The following is a 22,440-nucleotide window of genomic DNA, read 5'->3' as shown; positions in this document are numbered from 1 at the left end:
TCACAGCCATATATAAGATGCTCTGCTTGTAGGCCTGCCTGATCTCTAGCCCTCCCATGCTGTAGGTGGGATATATCTTTCTTCACCATGTGGGTGGTGAAGAAAGTAGATGATGTGGGTCGGGTAGCCGATGGTGTAGGTATGGGTGGCTGTCCTGGGATCTCGTATAAGCTCTCGGCATATCTGTGCCATGTCGCTGGGTCGTGAATAGGAGTGGATGGCCTGGGAGGTCTGATCCGACGCCATGCCTAAGCACTATCCTTGCTCATGAGTAAATGATAGATGTCCCAATACTGGTGCTCCTCCCACTCCAGTCTTTTACGACGGGTAAGTGTCTGCATCTTGCGCTGAGCCTGGCGATGTGTAATCTCCCCTCTGATCTCCAGTATACGTAGGTGTCTGTGTAGATCTCGACATTCGTCGTCGTACCACTTGTTTTGTGGCATAGTGCCAGTGCGTGGAGGGTGTGTGTGTATGCGATGTGGGAAACTTTGAGTGGCTGACTCGTGTAAGATGGATGTAATGTGTGTGGTGAGTGTGTCCAGAGGTGCTGTGGGGTCTAAGTGTATAAGGTGCTCATGCAGGTGATGTATATAAACAGGAGTGAGCTCATGAGTGAAAGAAATGGTAGTGTAAGTGTGAGGGGGGGAGGCGGGGGGGTCAGCAAGCTGTGTAGCAAAAAGGGAGAATGTGAGATAAGTATGATCCGCCCCTATCGGTGTGCGTGCAACGCTGAAGGAGTGTATAAGCTCTGCTGTCTGGGTAGAGCCCAACAAATAGTCCACTGTGCTCTCTCCGCCACTATGTGGGAAGCAAGTGAATCCCCCAAAATCTGGCCACCTCGCCATCCCGTTATAAATATCTCTGAGACGTTTCATCGAGAAGCCCTTGAGGAGTGGCCCCTAGGGCACTTATAAATAGTACAAGGGATGCCAAAAGTGGCCCCCAAAAAAGGTCCAAATCAACCAGCAAAAAAAAAGAAAATTTGTACAGCAGTGCCACGTCATCATATCAACGCAAATCGCAGAAATATCTGTCAGCTTGCCTTGTCATCACTTTTACGCAATCTTTTTTGTGTGTGTGCCCGCGCGCGCTTTAGCTCTAGGCCCCTTGACAAGAACCTATAAGTTGGCTGGGAGTTAGGATTAAAATCCTAACCCATTTATAACTTTGGCCCACTCATCGAGACTTCACAAGTTGTGATTCCTTCTGTTTCTTTTTCTTCTTCTAGGTTTTAGGCCTCTCAGCTGGCTTGTGCAAAACTCAATCAAGTTAGTCCAAGACCCGAATGTCACTCAGATGTCCTAGCACCATGTAGATGACATTCGGATGCAAATACCATATAGAGAGAACTCATCATGGCACAGAGGATTCCGACTTTGACCGAGAGATTGTCATGGACCACCTTCTTGAGGAGAGTGAGTTTGGGGCGGGCCAAATGAACGCATTGATTGGATGCATCTATGACCTTGATGCAAAAACCCTAACCCTAAAACCCGTCACACCCCACGTAATCTATGTAACTCCGCCCTAGGCTCTCTCTCTGTGGCAAATAAGCTTGGGAGCACTAATGTAATTTTTCATAGGTCTCTTAGTCCTTTTGTACACGTAAATAAACAATACTATTCATGAACAACAACAACAACAAACCACTCCCCCCCCCCCCCCCCCCCCCCACCCTCCTTTCTTTATCTGACCTCCATACTTCATAAGAGTGAATTTGCCAAATTTCAAGGGCACTTGTTTAGTTCAGAGATTATTTAACTCAGGTTGGTACTAGGGTAGATGCTAACTGAGGTACAAATTATTTTCTCAAGGTGGGCACACTGCAGAAATGCTGAACCTCATTGATTCTCTAGACAAACAAAGGTTTTATCCTCGAGTATACATTGCTGCTCTGACCGATAACATGAGCTTATCTAGAGCTGCGACAATGGAAGAAATGGTTGGGACAAGCTCTGCAATGCGCAAGGTATACCTCTTTCAAATAGGCATGCAATTTGTTTTATTGGTTTAACTTTTAAGTTTTTTTCCAAGAAGGTTTAACTTTTAAGTTAATTTGCCACCTTAATGCTATTTGTACTGGCCAGTTTAATCAATTATATTGAAACTTGCAATCCATAAAACTTTTTGCAGGATGGTGTACGCTATGTTCAAATTTATAGGAGTCGGGAAGTTGGCCAATCCTATATAACATCCATACTCACAACAATTATTGCAACCTTTCATGCGTTGTGGCTTGTTTTCACTGTTAGGCCTGACATAGTAAGTTATTGTATGATAAGATAGAAGTTTAACTTTTTCCCAGTTACAGTCGGGCATGATGTGTACATTTTCCATGCACTTAATTGCACAAACGTTCTTAACATGTGCAGTCAATATCTTTACAATGCCTTCACAATGCAGACATTAATTTGTGCTTACTCACATTCGACTTGGAATTATGAGGGCATACATATTCAAACATTAATTTTTTTTTTTTTTTTTCCAAGAAAAAGATCCTTCTATTAGTTAATGAAAACTGCCCATAGGGCTACATCCACCTCTGCAAGAGAGGGCTACAACAAGCATGATGGGGAGACTCTCCCAATGAAAAAACAGCATATATACAATGGGGCTAGATCAAGAAATGGGAGGAGGGAAGAGCCACACAGGTGGACAGTAGTGCCATCTGAGCACCCCCTGGACCATGGTGTAGAAAGGCCCAGGGCGCCAGAGTCGAAGGAAAGCCTCGCGGCGCTCCCGCATGCGGTCGGAGCTGCCCTGTAGTCCCTCAAGCTGTCCTCTGAGAGTATGGATCAGCTCTAGCCAAAAGTCACGAACAGTCTCTGCTGGTGGCACAGGGCGAGCCTTAAAGATGCGGAAACAACGGGCCCGCCAGATGAACCAAAGAGCTAGGCCGCTGATGAGCTCCCAGCACTCCTCTCTCTCACTGCACCACTCCTGTGGAGTAAGGTCTGTAGCAGGCTGGAGTGCAGGTCGCCCCCCCTGTATCACTATCATCCTGCTGGTGGAAGATAGCTCAAACTGTAGTGCCGGGCCCGTGAGGGTGGACCAAGCCGCTGCCCCCCAAGTGTACTGTCGAGCCGTGGAGAGGGCAGGCATCAGCCGAAGAACTCTTAGCCACACCTGCTGGGCCGAAGGACAGTCCCAAAGACAGTGTCGCTGACTCTCCACCAACTCGTCACAGGCTGTACATGCGGCCAAGAGACCACTATGCATAAGCCAGCTCCCTACTGCTGTGGCTCTGTGTGCAACCAACCACTGGAACAAAGTGACGCGCCTCGGCTGTCTGGAGTCCCACAGCCTCTGCCAAAACGCTGCCAAGAACTCAACTGTGAGACCCTCCTCCTGCCAATGACGTGCTGCAGCGGGGCGGGCCTCTCTCTGCGCTGCAAGTATATGACGTCCAAGCCGAACAGTGTACTGAAAGAAAGGGACTCCTGGGCGGTTTGCAGAAGAGAAGGGGTCCCTCCATAGCCACTCACCAGGGTCCCACTGTACTCGTGCCAGTGGACAACACTCCCAAGCCTATAGCCTCCAGTGTCCTGTCTCGAGAGCTGCTGGGTCAGGGTCTATGACGCAAGTCCTCCCACAGATGCCCACAACTCGGATCCTCTGGAAACAGCACTCTGCTACCTGGGGGGCCTCTACTGTAACTCGCTGTAATCGTCCCCCACCTTGAAGCTCAAAGAACAGGGCTGGGACAGTCTCTGAACAAGCCCTGACTGAGATGAGAACCTCCAGTCGTGTGAAGGCTCCCATCCATCGGGGTGCTACTGGCTCGAGAGGCATGAGCCACTCAGCTGGAACTGACTCTGAGATGTCCTGATACATGCTCTGAACCCCTCTCATGCCCTGTAGCTGGACACCCTGCACCTCCTCTGACAAACGTGTGAACTCTAGCCAGTCACCTAGAGAGCGCGCTGGACCTGTTGCCATGGGACCCCATAACACATGAGGCCTACTCCCAACTAGGTGGCCTCTCTGAGTGCTAACCATGGGGTTCCAGACGAGGGGCTGTCGTAGGCGCTCCTCCGTGCATGTCGGTTGTCTCTGCTCTAGGCCACGCCGTAAGAGCTCCCAAGAGCGAAGCAAACTCACAGCGAATCTGTCCTCCAGTCTCCTGCTCAAACCAACTCGGCGCAACTCTGTAAAGATCCATCTGGTCGAAGGTTGCCAAGGGCCTCCTGACTGAGGCACCCTGGCACGAAGCCTCTGCAGCAAGAACTCTTTCCAGGGCTCCTCGCCTGGAAGAAGTCCTCTGACGACGAACTTCCCAAGAAGGGCTCTGCTCTGCTGTGCTGGATCAATGATCCCAAGCCCTCCCTGAGAACAAGGAAGTGTGATGACCGACCAAGCCACCTTGGCTCGGGCAACCTGAGTGTCGCGACCTGACCAAAGGAAGTTCCTGATCAGCCTCTCTACCTGGCTGATACAAGAACTCGAGAAGATCCAGCAAGAAGTGATGTACCACATAGTTGCCAACAACACCTGGTTGGCAACTACTACTCTACTAGCCAGCGAAAGTCGTGTTGAGCTCCAGTGGAACAGCTTTCTCTTGATGGACAGGAGGAGGAGCAATCTGCTGCTCGGGGGACAAATCCAAACCAACCTGACAACCCAAGTATCGAACTGCAGTCCCTGGGGGAATCCACCTGAAACCCTCTCCTGGCATCCACTCTGGCACAGGAGCACTGCCAACCGAGAAAGCTACTGTCTTTCTCCAGTTGATCAATGCGCCCGATGCACAGCAGAAGGTCTCAAGAGCCTGCCCACACCTGTGTAAATTGGCCTCCTGGCCCTCTAAGTACAAGGCTGAGTCGTCGGCAAACTCAGCGTCCAGAAGCTCATCTCCCCGTATCGGGAGTGCTAAGCCCCTCAAACCAACCTGTTGTGACACCAAAAATCTGCTCATCGCCTCCGCATAGAACAGAAAGAGAAAGGGGGCAAGAGGACAATCTTGTCTGACCGATCGTGTGAGCATGAAGCGCTCTCCTCTACCTCCTGCCAAAAGCACCTGACTGTGAGCCTGTCTGTACAAAGCCGACACCCCTCTGATCCAAGCATCTGAAAAGCCCATCTTGCGAAGCGTGCCCTCTAGAAAGTCCCAGTCAACTCTGTCGTATGCCTTCTCAAAATCGAGAAGAAGAATCACAAGGTCCTCCCCACGGAGACGTGCCAGGGCAGAAGCCTCCCAGAAAGTGAAGATGTTGTCAAGGATACTGCGTTCCTTGACAAAACCTGTCTGAGTCCCATGTATAAGGCTCTCCAAAAGTGGCTGAATCCTCAAACTCAGAGCCTTGGCAAGAATTTTGTAGGCTGAGTTGAGGATGGTGATGGGGCGCCACTGTCGAATCTCATCCAAGGATCCACCCTCCTTTGGAATGAGGTAAATCAGGCCCTCACTCATGCTATCCGACATCACTCCTGTGTGCAGAATGTACTGAAAGGCACTACAAAGATCTGGGCCAAGCAAGTCCCAGTACTCCAAGAAGAAACTGGGAGTCAGCCCATCCTCACCTGGACAACTACCACGAGGAAGGGCCCTAAGAGCTGTGTGCAGCTCCTCAAGCTGAAGAGGTATCTCCAGCCTCTGGCGCATCTCCTCAGTCACAAGACAAGGCATCTGCGCCCAAACCTACTCCCTGCATGCATCCTGTCTCTCTGACTGGGGCTCAGCCGTCAGTAGCTCACGGTAAAAGTCAGTAGCAACTGCACGCATATCCTCAGGCTCACAAGCAACTGACCCATCGGGTCTCCTCAGCTGAGTGACCTTGGCATGCGAGTGCCGAGGTCCTACTGTCTCAAAAAAGGCACCTGTCACTCTGTCACCTACCTGAGTCCACTGAGATGCCTGTCGGTGAAAGGCAAACTCATGGCGCCTCTCCTCCGTGCAAACAAGCTCCTGTCGATCCTGCTGTAACTGCTCCTCCAACCATGGACTGTCTGGATGCTGCTCCTGCATCCTCTGTAGTGAAGCAATGCCTCGTCTAAGACGCTGCTCCTCCTCTCTCGCTGCGGCCCGTCGAGCCAAAGACTCCTGGAGAAAACACTGGCTAAGCTGAGCTAGGCCTAAGGCCACTCTGTCTGCCGGTAGAGCCTGGCTGTCCATGCCCTCTGTCCAAAGAGCCTCTACCCTCTCTCTGAGTGCTGTGTCCAACAAGACCCGCTCTGGGATGCGAAGCATCGTGCTCCCACTCCTCTGCCTGTCTGCCACTGTGAGGATCACTGGTGCATGGTCCGAGAAGGATGTCCCTGCCAAGATGCCCACTGATCCCCCCAAGTCACTGAAGTGGTCGCTAGTGTAGAAGCGATCTATCTGCGATAGATTCACTCCTCCCACTCTGCGGTCTGATCTAGAGAAGGCAAGACTCTCTGGAGGCCTCACAAAGCCAGAATGCTGCCATGTATCCGATTCCCTCAAGGTCATACACAACCTCTCCCAAGCTGCTAACTCGACTCCATGCACAGTAGCATGGCTGCCTCCGATCCTGTCAGAAGGGTCCTCCAACATGTTGAAGTCCCCTCCTACACACCAATGGTCAACCTGTGGCAAAGACTCAACAATCTGTGACCAAAACTCTGCACGAGCAATCGCCACATTGGGCGCATAGATGTTGAGGAAGCCCACAAGGCCACCCTGAACCTGCAAAGTAATCCACTGAGCCCTGCCTGGCACAATAATCCCTCTGCCCACAATGGCTTGCTGCAATGAGTCCGCAATAGTCATACATACCCCACCCTGGACTCCTCCAGGTCCAAAAGTAGCTGATCAAAAGGAATCATAACGTCCACGCAAAATCTGACCACAGCGCCGGATGCGGCTCTCAGACAAATGGTGCTCCTGGAGCATAAGGAGATCAATCTCTCCTCCCACAAGGCAACGCTGAAGCTCCTGCCGCAATCGGCCCCGCTGTCGCTGAAACTGGGGCCCACCTAATCCCTGCACGTTCCATGAGACGATCCTCATGGGGAGCGAGAGAGAATAGATGCTGCAGCAGCAGCAAGACGGGCTATCTTCGAGGCAGGCTTGGATGGGGAGTAATCGGCATCCGAGCGTCCTCTGGATAGGCGAGCCTGTAGTGAGTGCCTGGCCCAAGCCCAAGCAGAGCGAGCCGAGCGTAAAGCAACCTCCTCTGTCCGGGAGTCCTCATGTATGTATACATAGCAAGGCAAACACTGTGTATCAGCAAAAAAGTACACCACAATGTGCCTACATCCTGCTGAGTCTGGGGGTGTCACCGCAAACTTGGCCAGTGGCCACAAAGTCTGCAGCAAATCTGTAACTCCAAGTTCTCCCATGTGGTGAGAGAACTCGAGAACCTGTGTATGCAACCATCCCACTACTGAGTCGAGGGACCACTCTGTCTCGGTCCTACCGCAGAGAGGAAAGGAGAAACCAACTGATGAGTCCAAGGCCTCTGTCCCCCTAGCGGCGAGGAACAGAGCGTGGACCCTGAAGCAGGCTGCCTCGTGGTCTGCTGCGGAGTCGCCGAGAAAGCGAGTGAATCCGTAATCGAAGAAGTCCCAGCGGCGTCGGAGGTCAATGCTCGTCAGACCACGAGGGATAGCTGCAAGGGAAGATGTCTGAATCTGCAAAGGGGGCCGCAAGAAGGGCTGACCCTCTCTCGCTAGGTGACTCGTGGCAAAAGCGCTGCCAAGAGATCTCCTACCCGCCGGCGAGGGACCAGTCTCCTGAGTCGACTGTGGTACTGAAGCAGGAGGAGGGGGAGAAGGAGCTGTGGGGGGGGGGGGCGGAGGAGAAGAGAAGCGGGGTGGGACGACAGAGATAGGGGGGCGAGGTGGGGAGTGGGCGGGAGCAAAGGGCGGGGGAGGGGATGAGGAGGAAGAGGGGAAATCTGAAGGTGGAGGGGCTGGCGAGGGTGAAACGGAAGAGAAGGCTGGCGTAGGAGGCTCCTCCTGCTCAAGAGGACCAAAGCGGTTCCCCGTGGGAACCCACTGCTGCTGAGTAGGCACCTGAGGGCCACTCTGAGTGCCAGGCTGTCGCTGTGGCCCCTGGCGTCAACGGCCACGGGCCTGCTGCCACCCCTCCTCCGCTGGAGCTGGAGCCCCAGGCTCGGAGGGTGGCTCAGAATCTGTGCGCTGTGTCGCTGGCTGAGGCTGCGGCCCAGCCTTGGCAGGCTGGGGCTGAGGCTGAGGTGCAGGTTGTGGTCTCCTCCGTGGACAGGCCTTCGCTAGGTGGCCCATCTGTCTGCAAATGAAGCACTGGTTCGGGAGACCCGAGTACTCCACACTCTGCCTAAACCAACCCCCACTCACCCGAGGCAAAAGGATGACCTTCGGGAGCGTGTGGGTATCTCTGACCAAAACTCGAACTGAAGGGATGCCGGCCGCCTTGGCAGCTACTGATGCTGCCGTACGAGGTGTCTCCAAAATAGTCCCGATGGCGGAGCCAATCCTGGAGAGCAGTGGAAGGTACTCCCTCCGTAAACCCGGAAAGCAGACTGAGATGGGGATGTCTGCCTCCTCTACGAGCACATCCGATGTCGGGTCAAAACCGTGTCGCCACTGTCGAAAGTGGGCGCGTGATGCTCGGATAGCCAGTGGACTCATAGCTATGACCTTGGAGGCCATCTCGGAAGTCTCGAACTCTATCTGGTAGTACCCCCGTCCGAGGATCTGGACATCCAAAATCGTGCCCACCTCTGCGAGAAGGCGGGCCTGGAGAAGGTCACGCAGCTCTCCTCTGCTGGGTCGGGTGCCAAGAATCTTGCGAATGACCGAGGTCGCCTGCAGATGCTCTACCTCATCGGCTAGGCTCGCTTGCTTTGTCGGTGAGAGAGCAGGTCAAATGGTGGGCTCAGCGGTGTCGGGCGAGGGGGCTTCGGAGGAGTCCCTCTGAGGTGGAGCATGAGCCTCCATTAGTGTCTGCTGCTCTGAAGGAGAAGGGCGGACGAGAAGGCCAACGCTTGAGAGCTCGGCAAGGAGAAACCAACTGAGAATCCACTGCCAGGCAATTCAAACGAGGCCTTCGGAGGAGGGGGGGGGGGGGCGGGGGGCGTGGGGATAAGGGGCTGGAGCGGCGAGGCAGCGGGCAGCGAACAACAGGGGGGGCAGTGGACAGGGCTGCACTCTGGCTGGGCTGCGCGCAGGCTGGGTGTAAGCTCAGCAGCGTGCGTGGACAGACAGCGCGAGGGCGAGGGCGAAGGGGGGGCTATGGCGCGGGGGAGCAGGAGCAGGCGGGGGGGGGGGGGGGAGGGGAATACGCAGGAGCAGCAGCGAGCATTTGGATTTATTCAAACATTAATTTTCTGTTTGGATCTTAAGAGAAGACTTATGCATTCACACATGCACTCATGAGGATCCATGTTTAAAATATTGTTTTGCCTTCAACCCACTCCAAGAGGACCCTTCCTCCATTATCAGAATGGTTTTACCTTCCTCTAGAGTCTATTGCAGGTGTTCAAGCAATGGTTTTACCTTCCTCTGTTACCAGAATGATTTTACCTTCCTTTATGATGAGAATACAGGTGCTCACGTATGGATTTACACTCTACATCAATGAAGACTTAGCTCAAATGATGCACTTCAAGGTCTGGCTTATGGCTTATCTGTCTTCTAATCTGGATGATCTGAATGAGGATCTTAGGCTGCTTAGGCACCTCTTGTGAAGGTATTTAGGCCTGAGAAATGATGCCTCACAAACGCTCATGTACTCCAATAATTATGGAATTCTCTGATACAATTTTGATCAGGGATCTAGGGCACCTCTAGGGATGTCGACAATGTGTCAACGGCTGCGAACGAAGTGTCCTTGGAGGCTGTAAAAGGCTTTCAATATGGGAACGCAAGCGAGAGAGGTCTTGGGTTGGTGCTGCTGGGAGGATGTAGATGGAGGCGTTAGGGATGCGGCTCTCTCTCCATGGTGCTGCTAACTGTAGGGTTCTTGCTTGACTTCGTCTCTGGAGTGTGACTTTGTGGCCCTAGAATTGTACATCTAAACTGATCGTTCAATCTTTATCTTTATTTAATTTAAAGTACGTGCAAGGCACAACATTTTGCACACATCTCATGCCACACTACTTCGCTGTTTGTCTTTAGACTGGAGGCATGGGTTCTACATTCTCGAGGCCCATCATGACATTGAAGAATGTGCAGAAGTGTGTATAAGCACCCTTTGATACAAAACTTTTTTGTTTATGAGTGCTTGCTTGTGTCAGTTTTCTTCTTTGCTGTTTTTCCTCCTGCTTGTGGGAGCTTTCTTGGTGGGTGTGGGGGGTGGTGCTTCAACTGGTTGTGGTTTTTGTCACGAGACAGGCACCATGTGTCAACGGAAAGGAACAGATTGAACAACTTTAAGCACTGTACGACACGAGACGGGGAGTGGCCGGTTTCACCCCAAGAGAGCACTGACCCCAAACGTTGGCACCCCTTTCGAGATTTCTTTATTATTGCTGATTCGCAAAGTACAACGGCCAGGGAGCACCTCCTCTGCAATCTGCACGTTGAAGAGTGTCAGAGAGGGTCTTCAAGGCTCATATTTAAAGGACCAAAGCTTAAAAGCATCAAATATGAAAAGTTGATCCGAAAAAAACGCTTTTCTAAACTTTCGAGATTTTCCTAAAAATCTGCCACGAATTCCGGCATGTCTGTACAGGTGCCATGTCATCATATTTTGAGGTTATAAACTTGTGTGACTTCGTTTCGGCCACTCTCGGGCGCTTTAAGCCAGTTTTTTTTTTGACTTTTAGGGTTTTAAGGCCCTTTGGCCACTGATCTGTGAGTTAGTCGGGGATTCTCTGTTTCTTCTTCTTCTTCTTCTAGGTTTTAGGCCCCTCGGCTGGGATTTGCAAGTTGGCTCCGTTCTTCAGTGGCTTGACACGTCAGCAGTTTGTGACATCCCCCCTTCTTGAAAGAAAGTACTCGTCCGCGATTACCGTATATCTGCAAAACAACTCAAGTTAGCTCAAAAATTTCCGAGGGACATTCCGAGGGACAATCTGTTTTTCATTCCATATCGGAGCTCTTGATTTCTTGGGCCGTTGGCCTCCCAAAAGAATCTCATCCAATAAGGAGTCTCATTCCAGATTGGAGCTTTTGATCATAGTTACTGGGGAACGCCACCCTGTGGGCTGGGAATGCCCCGGCGTTCCAAAGGGGTTTCATGGCCCGGAACGGCCAGACGTTCCGGACAGGCATTTGGTACCGGAACGGCTCGGAACACTGGGATGGACAAATTTTCAGGTTTATGTGCTTTATCTTGTGAGAATCCCCCTTATTAAATGCCCTTCCCCCCACTCCTTACCTTCACAATGCACACAAGCTTTCAAGGGCCAAAGCTCAAGCTCTACCCTCTCGAGTCTGGAGTCTTGACTCTCAAGATCTAGCCTCGTTAGTCTGGACTCTAGACTCTAGATCTACACGGCTCTCTCCCTCTCCTCCTCTCCCTCAAGCTCTCTCTCTCTCTCTCTCTCTCTCTCTCTCTCTCTCTCTCTCTCTCTCTCTCTCTCTCTCTCCGCGTTCCTCCCCCCCTCTCAAGCTCTCAAGTCTATACGACACACGTGTGCCATAGTAAGGCTGAATGTTCTTCAAATCAAGTTTTTTGTGAGTATTAGAGTCAAAGGACTCTGGCACTAATGTTATGCAATCACACAGAGCTTAAAATTGCATTAATTGGGTGTTTTTAAGCCTCTCATTCCGCGCCGTTCCCGTTCCGGACCTCTCGCCGTTCCCGCGTTCCGCGGGGATGTTGTCGTCATTTCCGTTCCGCGTTCCGAGTAACTATGCTTTTGATATTCTGGGTCGTTGGTTTCCTAGAAAAATCTCATCCAATAAGGAATATTCAGTGGTTGGCACATCATAATGCAACACAAGTGCTCACATAGGCATGTTACAAGACATAGAAACATAAAGCTGCCGATGAATACTCCCCTAGTAAATAACCATCTTGGTCCAAGCCATGAGCTGTTCAACGACTCCCTCATCACTCCTCCGCAAATAAGCTAAAAAGGTCCGGGCCATGAGATATAGAGGCCTTTCACAACCAAACACTCCCTAGATGGCAGCTTGCGTTGTTTGAAGGTACTGAGAGTAACCATTGCTCAGACTTCTTAATACTCCCCCCGTAAATAACCATCCAAGTCCGGGTCATGAGTAAAAACAACACTTTTCAAACATTCAATACTCTCCCCGCAAATAACCATGAGGGTCCGGGCCATGAGTAACAACAACAATACTCCCCCCGCAAATAACCACAAGGGCCCGGGCCATGAGTATGTGCAAGCATTTTTCAACATCATTTCTCAGTACTCCACCCGGGAGTGAATCACGAAGCATTGAATCCAGTATTAAAACCAGAGTCAAACAATTCAAATCGGCAACAATACAGGTTCAAAACAAATACCATCCATTTCAAACAATTTCCAAACAGGACCACCAAACAATTTCCCAAACAGATTTAAACTTAAAAAGCAATCTCGACATCAGTTGAGCTCGAAAAGTCGATTGACTTTCCATCCTAAAACCTGCACCAAAAATTAGGGTTAGGGACCTTCCATAAGGTCGTAGCCGACATGATCCATTAGCTCTTGGACAGACAATGTTCCTCTGGCAGCGGTGGTAGTCCCAAGACATAGCAATCACACCAGACCTCCAAGGTTATCAGCTCGAGAAGAGACACCTATTGAGAGATGTCGAGAAATTTCAAGTTGTAATTTGCTATCGTTTCCGTGGCAAGCATTTCAGGATACCCCACTCTGCCAGAAGCTACACTCTGAAGGAAGATATTTGAAGGCATGTAACTTTGGGCAAATTTTTTTTTGAAAGCTTATCAAGTCCTTGGACTGTGCGGCTTGGTAGCCATCCACCACTGTATCGCATTGCCTTTGAGAAAAACAACGGTTCGAATTTTTTTATTATAGAAACTTGGATTCTTCTCTTGCAAGTGATCTTTATGGCCATGTAAGATAGAGCGATGAAGATGGGAGTGTGCCCGATGCGTGATGGAGTAAGGGTGGGAGTGGCTAATAAGTCTGGGATCGGACAGAAGCTTCTTTTCGTAAAATTTTCTGTAAAATCTGGAAGCGTCATCTTGCTCTGTCTGCTCTTTGATAGGACTAATATGCTTTCAAAAAGGCTCAAGCCTGAAGCTCTAATACCACTGTCACGAGACAGGCACCATGTGCCAACGGAAAAGAACAAGCTGAACAACTTTAAGCACTTCAAATAACAACTGAATTGAAATAGATGCACGACATGAGACGGGGAGTGACAAAGTTCCACCCCAAGAGAGCACTGGCCCCAAACGCTGGTGCCCCTTTCGGTATTTCTTTATTATTGCTGATTCGTAAAGTACAACAGTTGAGGAGCACCTCCTCTGCAATCTGTCCCAAGGCTCATATTTAAAGGCCCAAAGCCTAAAAGGATCAAATATGAAAAGTTGACCCCAAAAAAACACTATTCATAGTTTCGGGAATTCTCTAAAAATCCACCGCGCATTCCGGGATGTCCGTACAGGTGCCATGCCATCATATTTTGAGGTGATAACTTATCTAACTTTGTTTCGGCCACTTTCGAGCCCTTTAAACAAGTTTCTTTGACTTTTAGGGTTTCTAGGCCTCTCGGCCGTTGATCTGTGAGCTGGTCGGGAATTCTCTGTTTCTTCTTCTTCTTTTTCTAGGTTTTAGGCCCCTCGGTCGGAATTTGCAGGTTGGCTTGGTTCTTCAGTGGCTTGACACGTCAGCAATTTGTGACAGTTTTATCTGAGAGAGAGAGGGGGCCCACCAGGACAGGTCAGTACCCTTTGAACTCTTTATAGATTTAGTTGCGAGTGCCTCTTACAATAAGCATTATTGTAGGAGAGCAGGAGAACGAATGAGGTGATGAGTTTGATTATTCAACAGGTTTGTATCATTGATCGACGTCCCGATATCCATGATTTTATCTGCTTATTTCTTTCAGTGTACTAGGGAATGGGCCCAGATGTTCCGAATTGGCGTTCCGGACGAGTCTTGTTCCCGAAATGGAGCCAGGAACAGAACGCTGTTTCGGAACGGGGTGTAACCAGAACGGTGTTCCGGAACCCGAGAGGGGGGGGGGGGGAGATGGGACGGAATGTGAGGCAGAACAACAGAACGGGCAAAAGTAGGCATTTGGGGCGGTTTGGGACAGATTTGAGGGCAATTTAGGAGTTGATTTGGGACTCAGCTGAATGGAGGTAATTCAAGCCTTATTTTAGACACCCGTCTCCCCCCCCCCCCCCCCAAAAAAAAAAAAAAAAGAAAAAAAAAACCTGTTCCCGCTTCTCGTTTCGGGTAACTATGATTTCTTTGCGTGTGGTCCATGAAGGTTTCGAGACATTTCATCGAGGGATGGGGGCCACTATGTGTCGACATGTTTTTCTTGCAGTTGTCTGAAAAATGTTATTTTTTTATGGTCGAGAGAGATTACCCACGATCAGATCTAGAGCGGTGACTTTACATGACATCTCTTGGACGAGGGAGGCTATCTATGATGTCCTACATGAGCAGACGATGGTGGACGCTAGCTATTACATGGATATCAAACAATTTGCAGATTTGTACGAGAGACAAATTGATGATTCGTTGGGGAAGTTGGTTTGGCCAGAGAATGTTTATCTTGGTACCTTCCCTTGGCTTTTTTGATGGAGGACAAATGGGTCTCTCCTTCCTCTGTTAGAGTTTGGTTGTGTCGGAGATTTGCATCTTATTTTGGGGTACCACATCTAGAGATGTTAGAATGGATGGAGATGATTTTGAAAGCAGAGTAGAGGGGTTTTACAGTCCCTTGACCTTTATGAGCTGCTATAGGAGGTTTCTTAATCGGATACTTTATATCATTTTGGTCGCTAGCACTGATTTTTATGGTTTCGTTGCACCACTAGAGGTGGAGAGAGCTTTTGGTAGATTTGTGTAGGCTTTCTACAGCTAGGTAAAGCTTCGTCACCACTTCATGAATTGAGTATCTTCTCTTTTGATGTATCTTGTGGTTGTATGGGTATTTTCCTCCGTGATCTTTTATTGTTTTGTGCAAAAAGTGGGGCTTGTGACTCTTTGTATTACATAAATATCGACCATAGGTCCATATACAAGAAATATGGGAAAAACACTAAGAGTATACAATGCGAAAGGGGCGCTAGTCTTTGGGACCAACAGGTGTCGGCGTCTACTTGGTAGCGCTGTAGCTTCCAAGCTGTGGGTGTTTGAAGTGTCAATTCCCGTTACAGGTTTTGTCTGCAAAGTTTTTCTATGTTTTAAAGTCTCAAGTAAAGTTTCGGGTGAAAGCCTACGTCTACCGCCCTACGCGCCAGTTTCAATATCATCAGCATAGAGCATAATATGGATTGGTATACCTGCGAAGTCTGATCCTGCTTCGCCTGCTCGTAGAATGTAATCTGATATCTCGTTGATGTAGAGAGCAAATAGAGTTGGGGAGAGGGTTCATCCTTGCTTCACACCCATGGTGCTAGCAATGGAATCCGATAGTCCACCTGGGCATCACACTCTACCTGTGACCTGTGCCTACAAAGAATGAATGGCCCATGTCATCTCAGATGGTATGTGTAGCTCCTGAAGACGTTGAAAGAGTCTCTCTCTAGGGATAGTGTCAAAGGCCTTGTGGAAATCCACAAAGCAACAGTAGAGTCTCCTCTTTTGTGCTTTCGCTCCGTTGATCAGGCAACGAAACATGAAGATGTGGTCGATAGTCGAGAAAACGCGTCAGAAGCCTGCCTGTCCTGGTGCGTGTACCCCTAATGCCTCTGCATATGTACTAAGCTCTGCCTCAAGAACTGCCCCATACAATTTGGCCAATGTGTGACCAATCATAATAGTCCTGCAGTTCCTTAGATCCAGGGTGTCGCCAGATTTGTGGATAGGCACAATGGTGTGCATAGTCCACTCCTTTGGTAGTCCCTCAACCAAAGCGCGGTTGAAGAGACGTGCTATAAAGGGGGAGATAGTGTCTGCTGCATATTTCAGGTGCTCACTCTGTAGTCCAGTGTGATCTGCTGAGCGGCCATGATGAAGGTGTCGAATGGCCCTCTTCACCATACTAGATGTGAAGAAAGGCGAGGCGGTAGGTCGAGGATCAGATGGCGTTGGGACGAGTGGCTGCCCAAGTATTTGGTATAATCGCTCGGCATAGTCATGCCAGATCTGGAGGTCCTCCAGGGGGGTGGTGGGGCGTGGCTCTCTCAGAATCCTCCATGCTATGGCCCAGTCTGTACTCATAAGAAGGGAGTATAGCTCAAGCTCCTGTGCCTCCTCAAAGGTCCGCCGTTTACGGCGTGTGATGGCCTTCATCTCACTCCTGACCTCGCTCTCAATGATCTCCTCCAGGGCTCGTCGAGCCCATATCTTTCTATATAGATCTCTGCACTCCTCGTCGTACCATCGGTTCTGGGGCATCCTCCCAGAGACTGGGGGTTGGCCACTATGGGTAGTGTGTGGTAAGCAACTGAGGGCTGAAGTGTGTAAAACTACGGAGAGCTGGCTAGTGAGTGTAGAGAGTGGTGTGTCTGGGTCAAGAGTGTAGATCCCCTCCTATACATGTGATGAGTAAACCCTGGCTAGCTCATGTGTGAAGTGTATACTGGTGTGTGGTGTGGATGTAGGTGGTGTGTGAGATGGGTGAGCCAGTGAAAGAGAGGGCGATGTCACAAAGTGATGACGTGGCGGACACCAGAAACCCTAATTTCTGCCAGAAACCCTAAAATTTCTGCAAACCCTAAATTCTGCCATAAACCCTAATTTCCAGAAATCGCAGAGGCTGATGTTTTTATTTTTTTTTGGAAAATGATGAGCGACACTAATTTTGCTTTTTTTTAGAAAAAAAAGAGAACTTGAGAGAGAAGAGCTTTTGAGCTCTTATGCTTTTTATTTTAAAAGCTTTTGGGGCTCTGCTTTTGGGCATCCCTTGTACCTTTAAATTAGTGGTGAGGGCCTCACTTCTCAGGGCATCTGGACGTAGAGTCTGAGAGTGAACCCCGAGCCACTCTCTTGTACTTTGATGATTGATTAATACAAAAAGAAATACCGAAAGGGGCGCCAGTCTTTGGGGTCAATATCTCTAGGCACGGAACACCGCCGGGCCAGTGCAAATCTATTGTGATCTGTGAATTGTTTTGAAGTGGTTATTTGGTGCTGTCGCGATTGATTTTTTTTGACTTGGAGTGTCCAAGTCTGTTACAGTGGTATCAGAGCACGGCCGATTTCTCTTCTACAGGAAATCCGATCCCCGAATGTTTTTTTTCTGCGGCACCTATGGCTTCAGGCAATGATCAGTCGACTCCCTCTGCATCTGGAGATGCAGGCTGGGATCACAACGAAGATTCAGACAATGAGTATGGCCCGCCTCGGCCTACTCAGGTGGAGCAAAGAGAGATGGAGCGTCGTCAATTGATCGGCGATGTAACAAAGATGATGCTCAATTTTGCCAAGGACCCGAAGATGGCAAAATATATGAACCAGACCTCTTTGGAAGAGGTACAGACGGAGTGGCAGAGAACCACAACACCACTCCCGAAACCCGCTCTCAAGAAACCTTCTGCCTCCAAGAAATATACGGAGAAGGAACTGGAGAACGTGGTTGATGCACGGATTGCTCAGCTTTTTGACGCACAAAAGAAAGCCAAAAAGCACGGCAAAAAGCAGAAGAAAAGCACTGACTTTCCAGGTTATTTGGGTCGTCAGTCTACTTTTGACAAGGCAAAGAAACAGAAGAAGCGTGTTCGATATGAAGGAGTACCCAGTTCTTCTTCTTCTTCTTCTTCTGATAGTTCTTCTAGCTCCTCGGATTCGAGCGAAGAAGACAGAAAAAGTAAAAAGCGAAGCAAGAAACAAAGCTTCGGAAAGGGCAAGAAAAAGTCAAAGAAGGCTACATCTCGCCCAGAGACTGACAGTTCTACTGAGGACTCGTCTAGAGACAACTCGGATTCCGATGACGGAAAGTTTTATGCGAACAAGAAGAATTTTTACAAAGCGAACCAGTCTGACTTTCTCGAAGATAAAAGCAAGAAAGTCCGAGAGTTTAAGGAAGGTGGCCACTTGATCAAGTTTGATGCTTTTTCAGGATACTCAGATGCTTCGAAGGCTTTGTCTTTTGTCGGGATGTTGCCATTACACCGAGCATTGGCAACCTTCGTTTGCAATGACGGGGGTGTTCAAGGCACGCGAGTGACGTTCTACTCAGGATTCCTTTGTACCACAAGAACTACGCCGTGGTTGACTACCTGGCCGAGAAAGCGACTTTGATAAATGAAGGGCTTAGAGATTTTACTTGATGAACTTCAGTTTCTTACTCATTCTTTTGGGAGAGAACTGAACGATGGATAAAGGTTGAATATGTTTTGACCTGATCAAAAGAACACCAAGATTTCTCTCCACACTCATGCCGATTGCTTTTCAGAGGGCCTGAAGATCAAACCATTGATCTGATACCTGGAAGCACGCCACTGAATCGGCCACCTTACCGTGTGAGCCGAGTACAGAATGAAAAGATTATGAACCCAATGAAAGACCTCTTGGAAAAGGGTCTTGTCCAACCTAGTACTTCATCGTATTGCTCTCCAGTGATGTTGGTTTTGAAGAAGGACGGATCTTGGAGAATGTGCATCGATTATAGCACTCTCAACGAAATCACCATCAAGAACAGATTTTTGACTCCTAGGATCGATGATATACTCGACAGGTTACAGGGATCCTCGTGCTTTAGCAGGATTGACTTGAAGAGTGGATATCATTAGATCAGGATAGCGCCAGGAGATGTCTACAAGACAGCTTTTCGGACGACTTTTGGGTTATTTGAGTTTTTGGTGATGCCTTTTGGCTTAACCAATGCTCTTGCGACATTTAATCGGATGATGGACAGGATTTTTCGAGAGTACAGGCTATTTGTTGGCACTTTCTTTGACGACATCATTGTTTTCTTCAAGAATGAGGCAGAACACAGAGATCATCTGCTTCAAATCTTTCAGGCATAACGAGATCACACGTTAGTGATTAATGCAAAGAAAAGTGAATTTTTCCTACCAGAGATCTATTTTTTGGGACACATTGTGTCAGCAGCAGCACGAGTGCAAATGGACCCGGCCAAGATAGAGACTATCTGTGATTGGCTCGATTTGAGGAATGTCCATGAAGTTAGAAGCTTCTTGAGACTGTGTTCGTCCTACAGGCCGTTCATACGAAAGTTTGCAGAGGTTGCTTCCCCTATGCATACCTTGACACAGAAAGGAGTACCTTTTTCGTGGGGACCCACAGAGGTGACTGCCTTTCGAACATTGAAAGAGAAATTGACTACGGGACCTATTTTGACTTTGCCGGACTTGCAGAAGTCATTTGAAGTATATTGTGATGCTTGTGGTCGTAGTCTGGGTGCGGTCTTGATACAAGAAGGCCATGTCATAGCTTACGAGAGCCATTTGTTCTCTAGGCCGGAGATGACAGCACAGATCTATGAGAAAGAGCTTTTGGCGGTTATCCATGCTCTTACTCTGTGGCGGCATTATCTACTTGGAGCGGATTTACTGTCTTTACAGACCATTAGAGTTTGCGCTACTTCTTCTCACAGAAGCAGCTTTCGGAAAAGCAGATGCGGTGGGCGAACATCTTGTCACAGTTCCACTTCCAGATTGTCCATGTGCAGGGACAGAAGAATGTGGTGGCAGATACTTTGTCTCGGAAACCGTTGGTTCTGGCTGTTTGCGCGATACATCATAGGAGCTTCGAGGATATGGTCAATCAGTATGCCATAGATATAGATTTTGTAGATATTTTCACACGGATACGGGATGGGGAGACAGTAGCTGGATACCCCCTTCGGGAAGGCTACTTGATGAAAAAGACTATGTTGTGCGTTACACAGCCGTTGAGGGATAAGGTTATGACAGAATGCCACTGTCCACCTTTTACGGGTCACCGCGGCATTGCTATCACCATGAAGGGGGTCGAGAGATACTTCTTTGGGCCGAGACTCAAAAACGATGTGGAAGAGTTTGTGCGCAGTTGCTTGGTATGCCAGAAGGTCAAGTTTGAGAGGCATAAGGCACAGGGATTGTTACAGCCTTTACCCATACCCACCCACCCCTGGGAAAGTATTGCAATGGATTTCTTTTTTGATCTCCCAAGAAAACAAAATGATCACGATGATTTTCCGATTGCATGGCACGTCTGAGACGATTGTCTCCGACAGAGACCCCAGATTTAAGAGTTTGTTTTGGAAGGCAAGTTGGGAGAACATTGGCACGCAGTTGCAGTTCTCGTCATCGTTCCACTTGCAGACTGATGGGCAAGTTGAGAGTGCCAATTCATGTGATTTTAGATTTATTGAAGTCTTGTATCTCGGATCAGAAGACTCAATGAGAAAAGAACTTACCTTTGGTGGAATTTGCCTACAATAACACGATGCACTCTTCGAGGGGGAAGACGCCATGTGAGATTGTTGAAAGTGCTGCGAAGGTTCCATCCTTCCGGAGCACGAAAGATGAGGTATTTGAAGCGGATAAATATTCGCGAGATTTGGATACGGCTTTTGCCAAGGTTCGAGAGACTTTGCAGGAGTCTCAAGAACGACAGAAAAAGGCAGCGGATCGCCATCGTCGCTACTTGAAATTGAAGGAGGATGATTGGGTGCTCTTACTTTTGAGAAGGCATGCCTACGAAAGAAAAAGGGAAAGGAGAGGCTTTTTCCAAAGCTTAGTATGCGATACTATGGACCTTTCCAGATCACTGACAAGATAAATGATGTCTCCTTCCGATTGAAACTGCCAGTTTCTTGGAGGATTCACAATGCATTGCATATGAGTCTCTTGAAACCTGTTAAGGGGGATGTGCCTGATGATGGGGAGCTTGATGAGCAAACCGAAGTGGAAGAAAACGAGGAGATCCTTGTTGTTGAACAGATTTTGGCACATAACGATACGAAGAAAGGTAAAGTCCGAAGGCGGTTCTTGGTTTAGTTCAAGAACTTTCCTGCATTTGATGCGAAGTGGATGGAGGAGGAGGACCTAGCGAATACTCCTCGGATTGTGAAACTTTACCTCGATGTTTTGGTTTAGCATAGTCTACTCCAAACGGAACCCAGAAACTGAGCTTGACCAAAGATCTGGTGCAGTGGGATGCACAAGAGGGGAGTTACTCCGCTCCTTGTCAACAGATGCCTCGATTTTTATACTAAAGTCACTGATGTCCTTTTGAGCTTCAGGGATATTGAGAGCTGACAGTATTCTGCTGGATGACTATGAAATGGAATTCCTGATAATGATACTGATGTGTTCTTGACTTCTTGTGAGTGTAGGAACTGATAGCCGAAATGACTGCAGCATTTTGGTCTGATTGATCGCGAATAGACATGGTTGCAATAGGGGTTAGTCAATCGGACATCGATGGGTCCCGATTGGACCTAGATGTGATTGCTAGCTACATTGCCGATAAATCATGGTCTAAGATCCGAATGAATGTTGAATGTCATGTGATGTCCGGTGATGTCCTGTGATGTCGTGTGATGTGACTGTTGATTTTGTACATGTGCTAGATGTGTGTTCCTAGTACGTAGGTACTAACAGTCAGTGTCTGCTAAGACGGTTTATGGCTTTTGTCGGTTTTGTAGGCGTAATCGCGGTCGATTACAATGCTTTCAAGAGGGGGGTATGTCACAAAGTGATGACGTGGCGGACAACAGAAACCCTAATTTCCGGAAATCGCAGAGGCTGAATTTTTTTTTTTTTGTGGAAAATAATGAGCTACGTGAACTTTGCTTTTTTTGAGAAAAAAAAGAGAACTTGAGAGAGAAGAGCTTTTAAGCTGTTATGCTTTTTATTGTAAAAGCTTTTGGGGCTCTGCTTTTGGGCATCCCTTGTACCTTTAAATTAGTGGTGAGGGCCTCACTTCTCAGGGCATCTGGACGCAGAGTCTGAGAGTGAACACCAAGCCACTCTCTTGTACTTTGATGATTGATGAATACAAAAAGAAATATCGAAAGGGGCGCTAGTCTTTGGGGCCAATATCTCTAGGCACGGAACTCCGCTGGGCCAGTGCAAATCTATTGTGATATGTGAATTGTTTTGAAGTGGTTATTTGGTGCTGTTGCGATTGATTTTTTTGACTTGGAGTGTCCAAGTCTGTTACAGGCGAGATATGCGTGGTCAGCCCCAATAGGTAATGGTGGGATGGTGAAGGAATTGAGCAGGTGGGCTGCCTCTCTGAAGCCGATGATGAAATCCATTGTACTACCTCAGCTGGCTAATGATGGCGGTATACAAGTCAGGCCGCGGATGATGGCCATTGCGCCATTCCGTTATAAATAATGAGACGGTGCTGTGATCCGAGGCAAAGTAGGTGTCTCCCATATGGTGTGGGTGTGGTGGTATCTCTGGAGATCCTCTCTCCCACTGTATCCTCCATGGTGGAGAATAGCTCTGGGTCGTCAAAGTCGTAGTATCACATTGTCTACTCTGTG

General features: G+C 48.8%; 1 protein-coding gene across 2 annotated transcripts in view; it reads left to right on the top strand.

The window, feature by feature from the left end:
* LOC147419682 (UDP-N-acetylglucosamine transferase subunit ALG14-like protein) overlaps positions 1 to 22,440 on the top strand; it is a 150,121-nt gene that overhangs the window by 65,722 nt on the left and 61,959 nt on the right. Inside the window, exons 2-3 of one of the 2 annotated variants that reach the window (XM_086505537.1) lie at positions 1,818 to 1,972; positions 2,137 to 2,265. In XM_086505537.1, the coding sequence (XP_086361663.1) occupies positions 1,818 to 1,972; positions 2,137 to 2,265 (284 nt within the window). The remainder of the gene's footprint in view (positions 1 to 1,817; positions 1,973 to 2,136; positions 2,266 to 22,440) is intronic. The other variant, XM_086505538.1, reaches the window with a different exon arrangement.

This window comes from Adiantum capillus-veneris, chromosome 29 (genome assembly GCF_014529385.1).
Source record: "Adiantum capillus-veneris isolate H3 chromosome 29, ASM1452938v2, whole genome shotgun sequence".
NCBI lineage: Eukaryota > Viridiplantae > Streptophyta > Polypodiopsida > Polypodiales > Pteridaceae > Adiantum > Adiantum capillus-veneris.
Note: the sequence above shows the minus strand (reverse complement) of the source record. Positions and strands in the feature narration are given on the sequence as shown.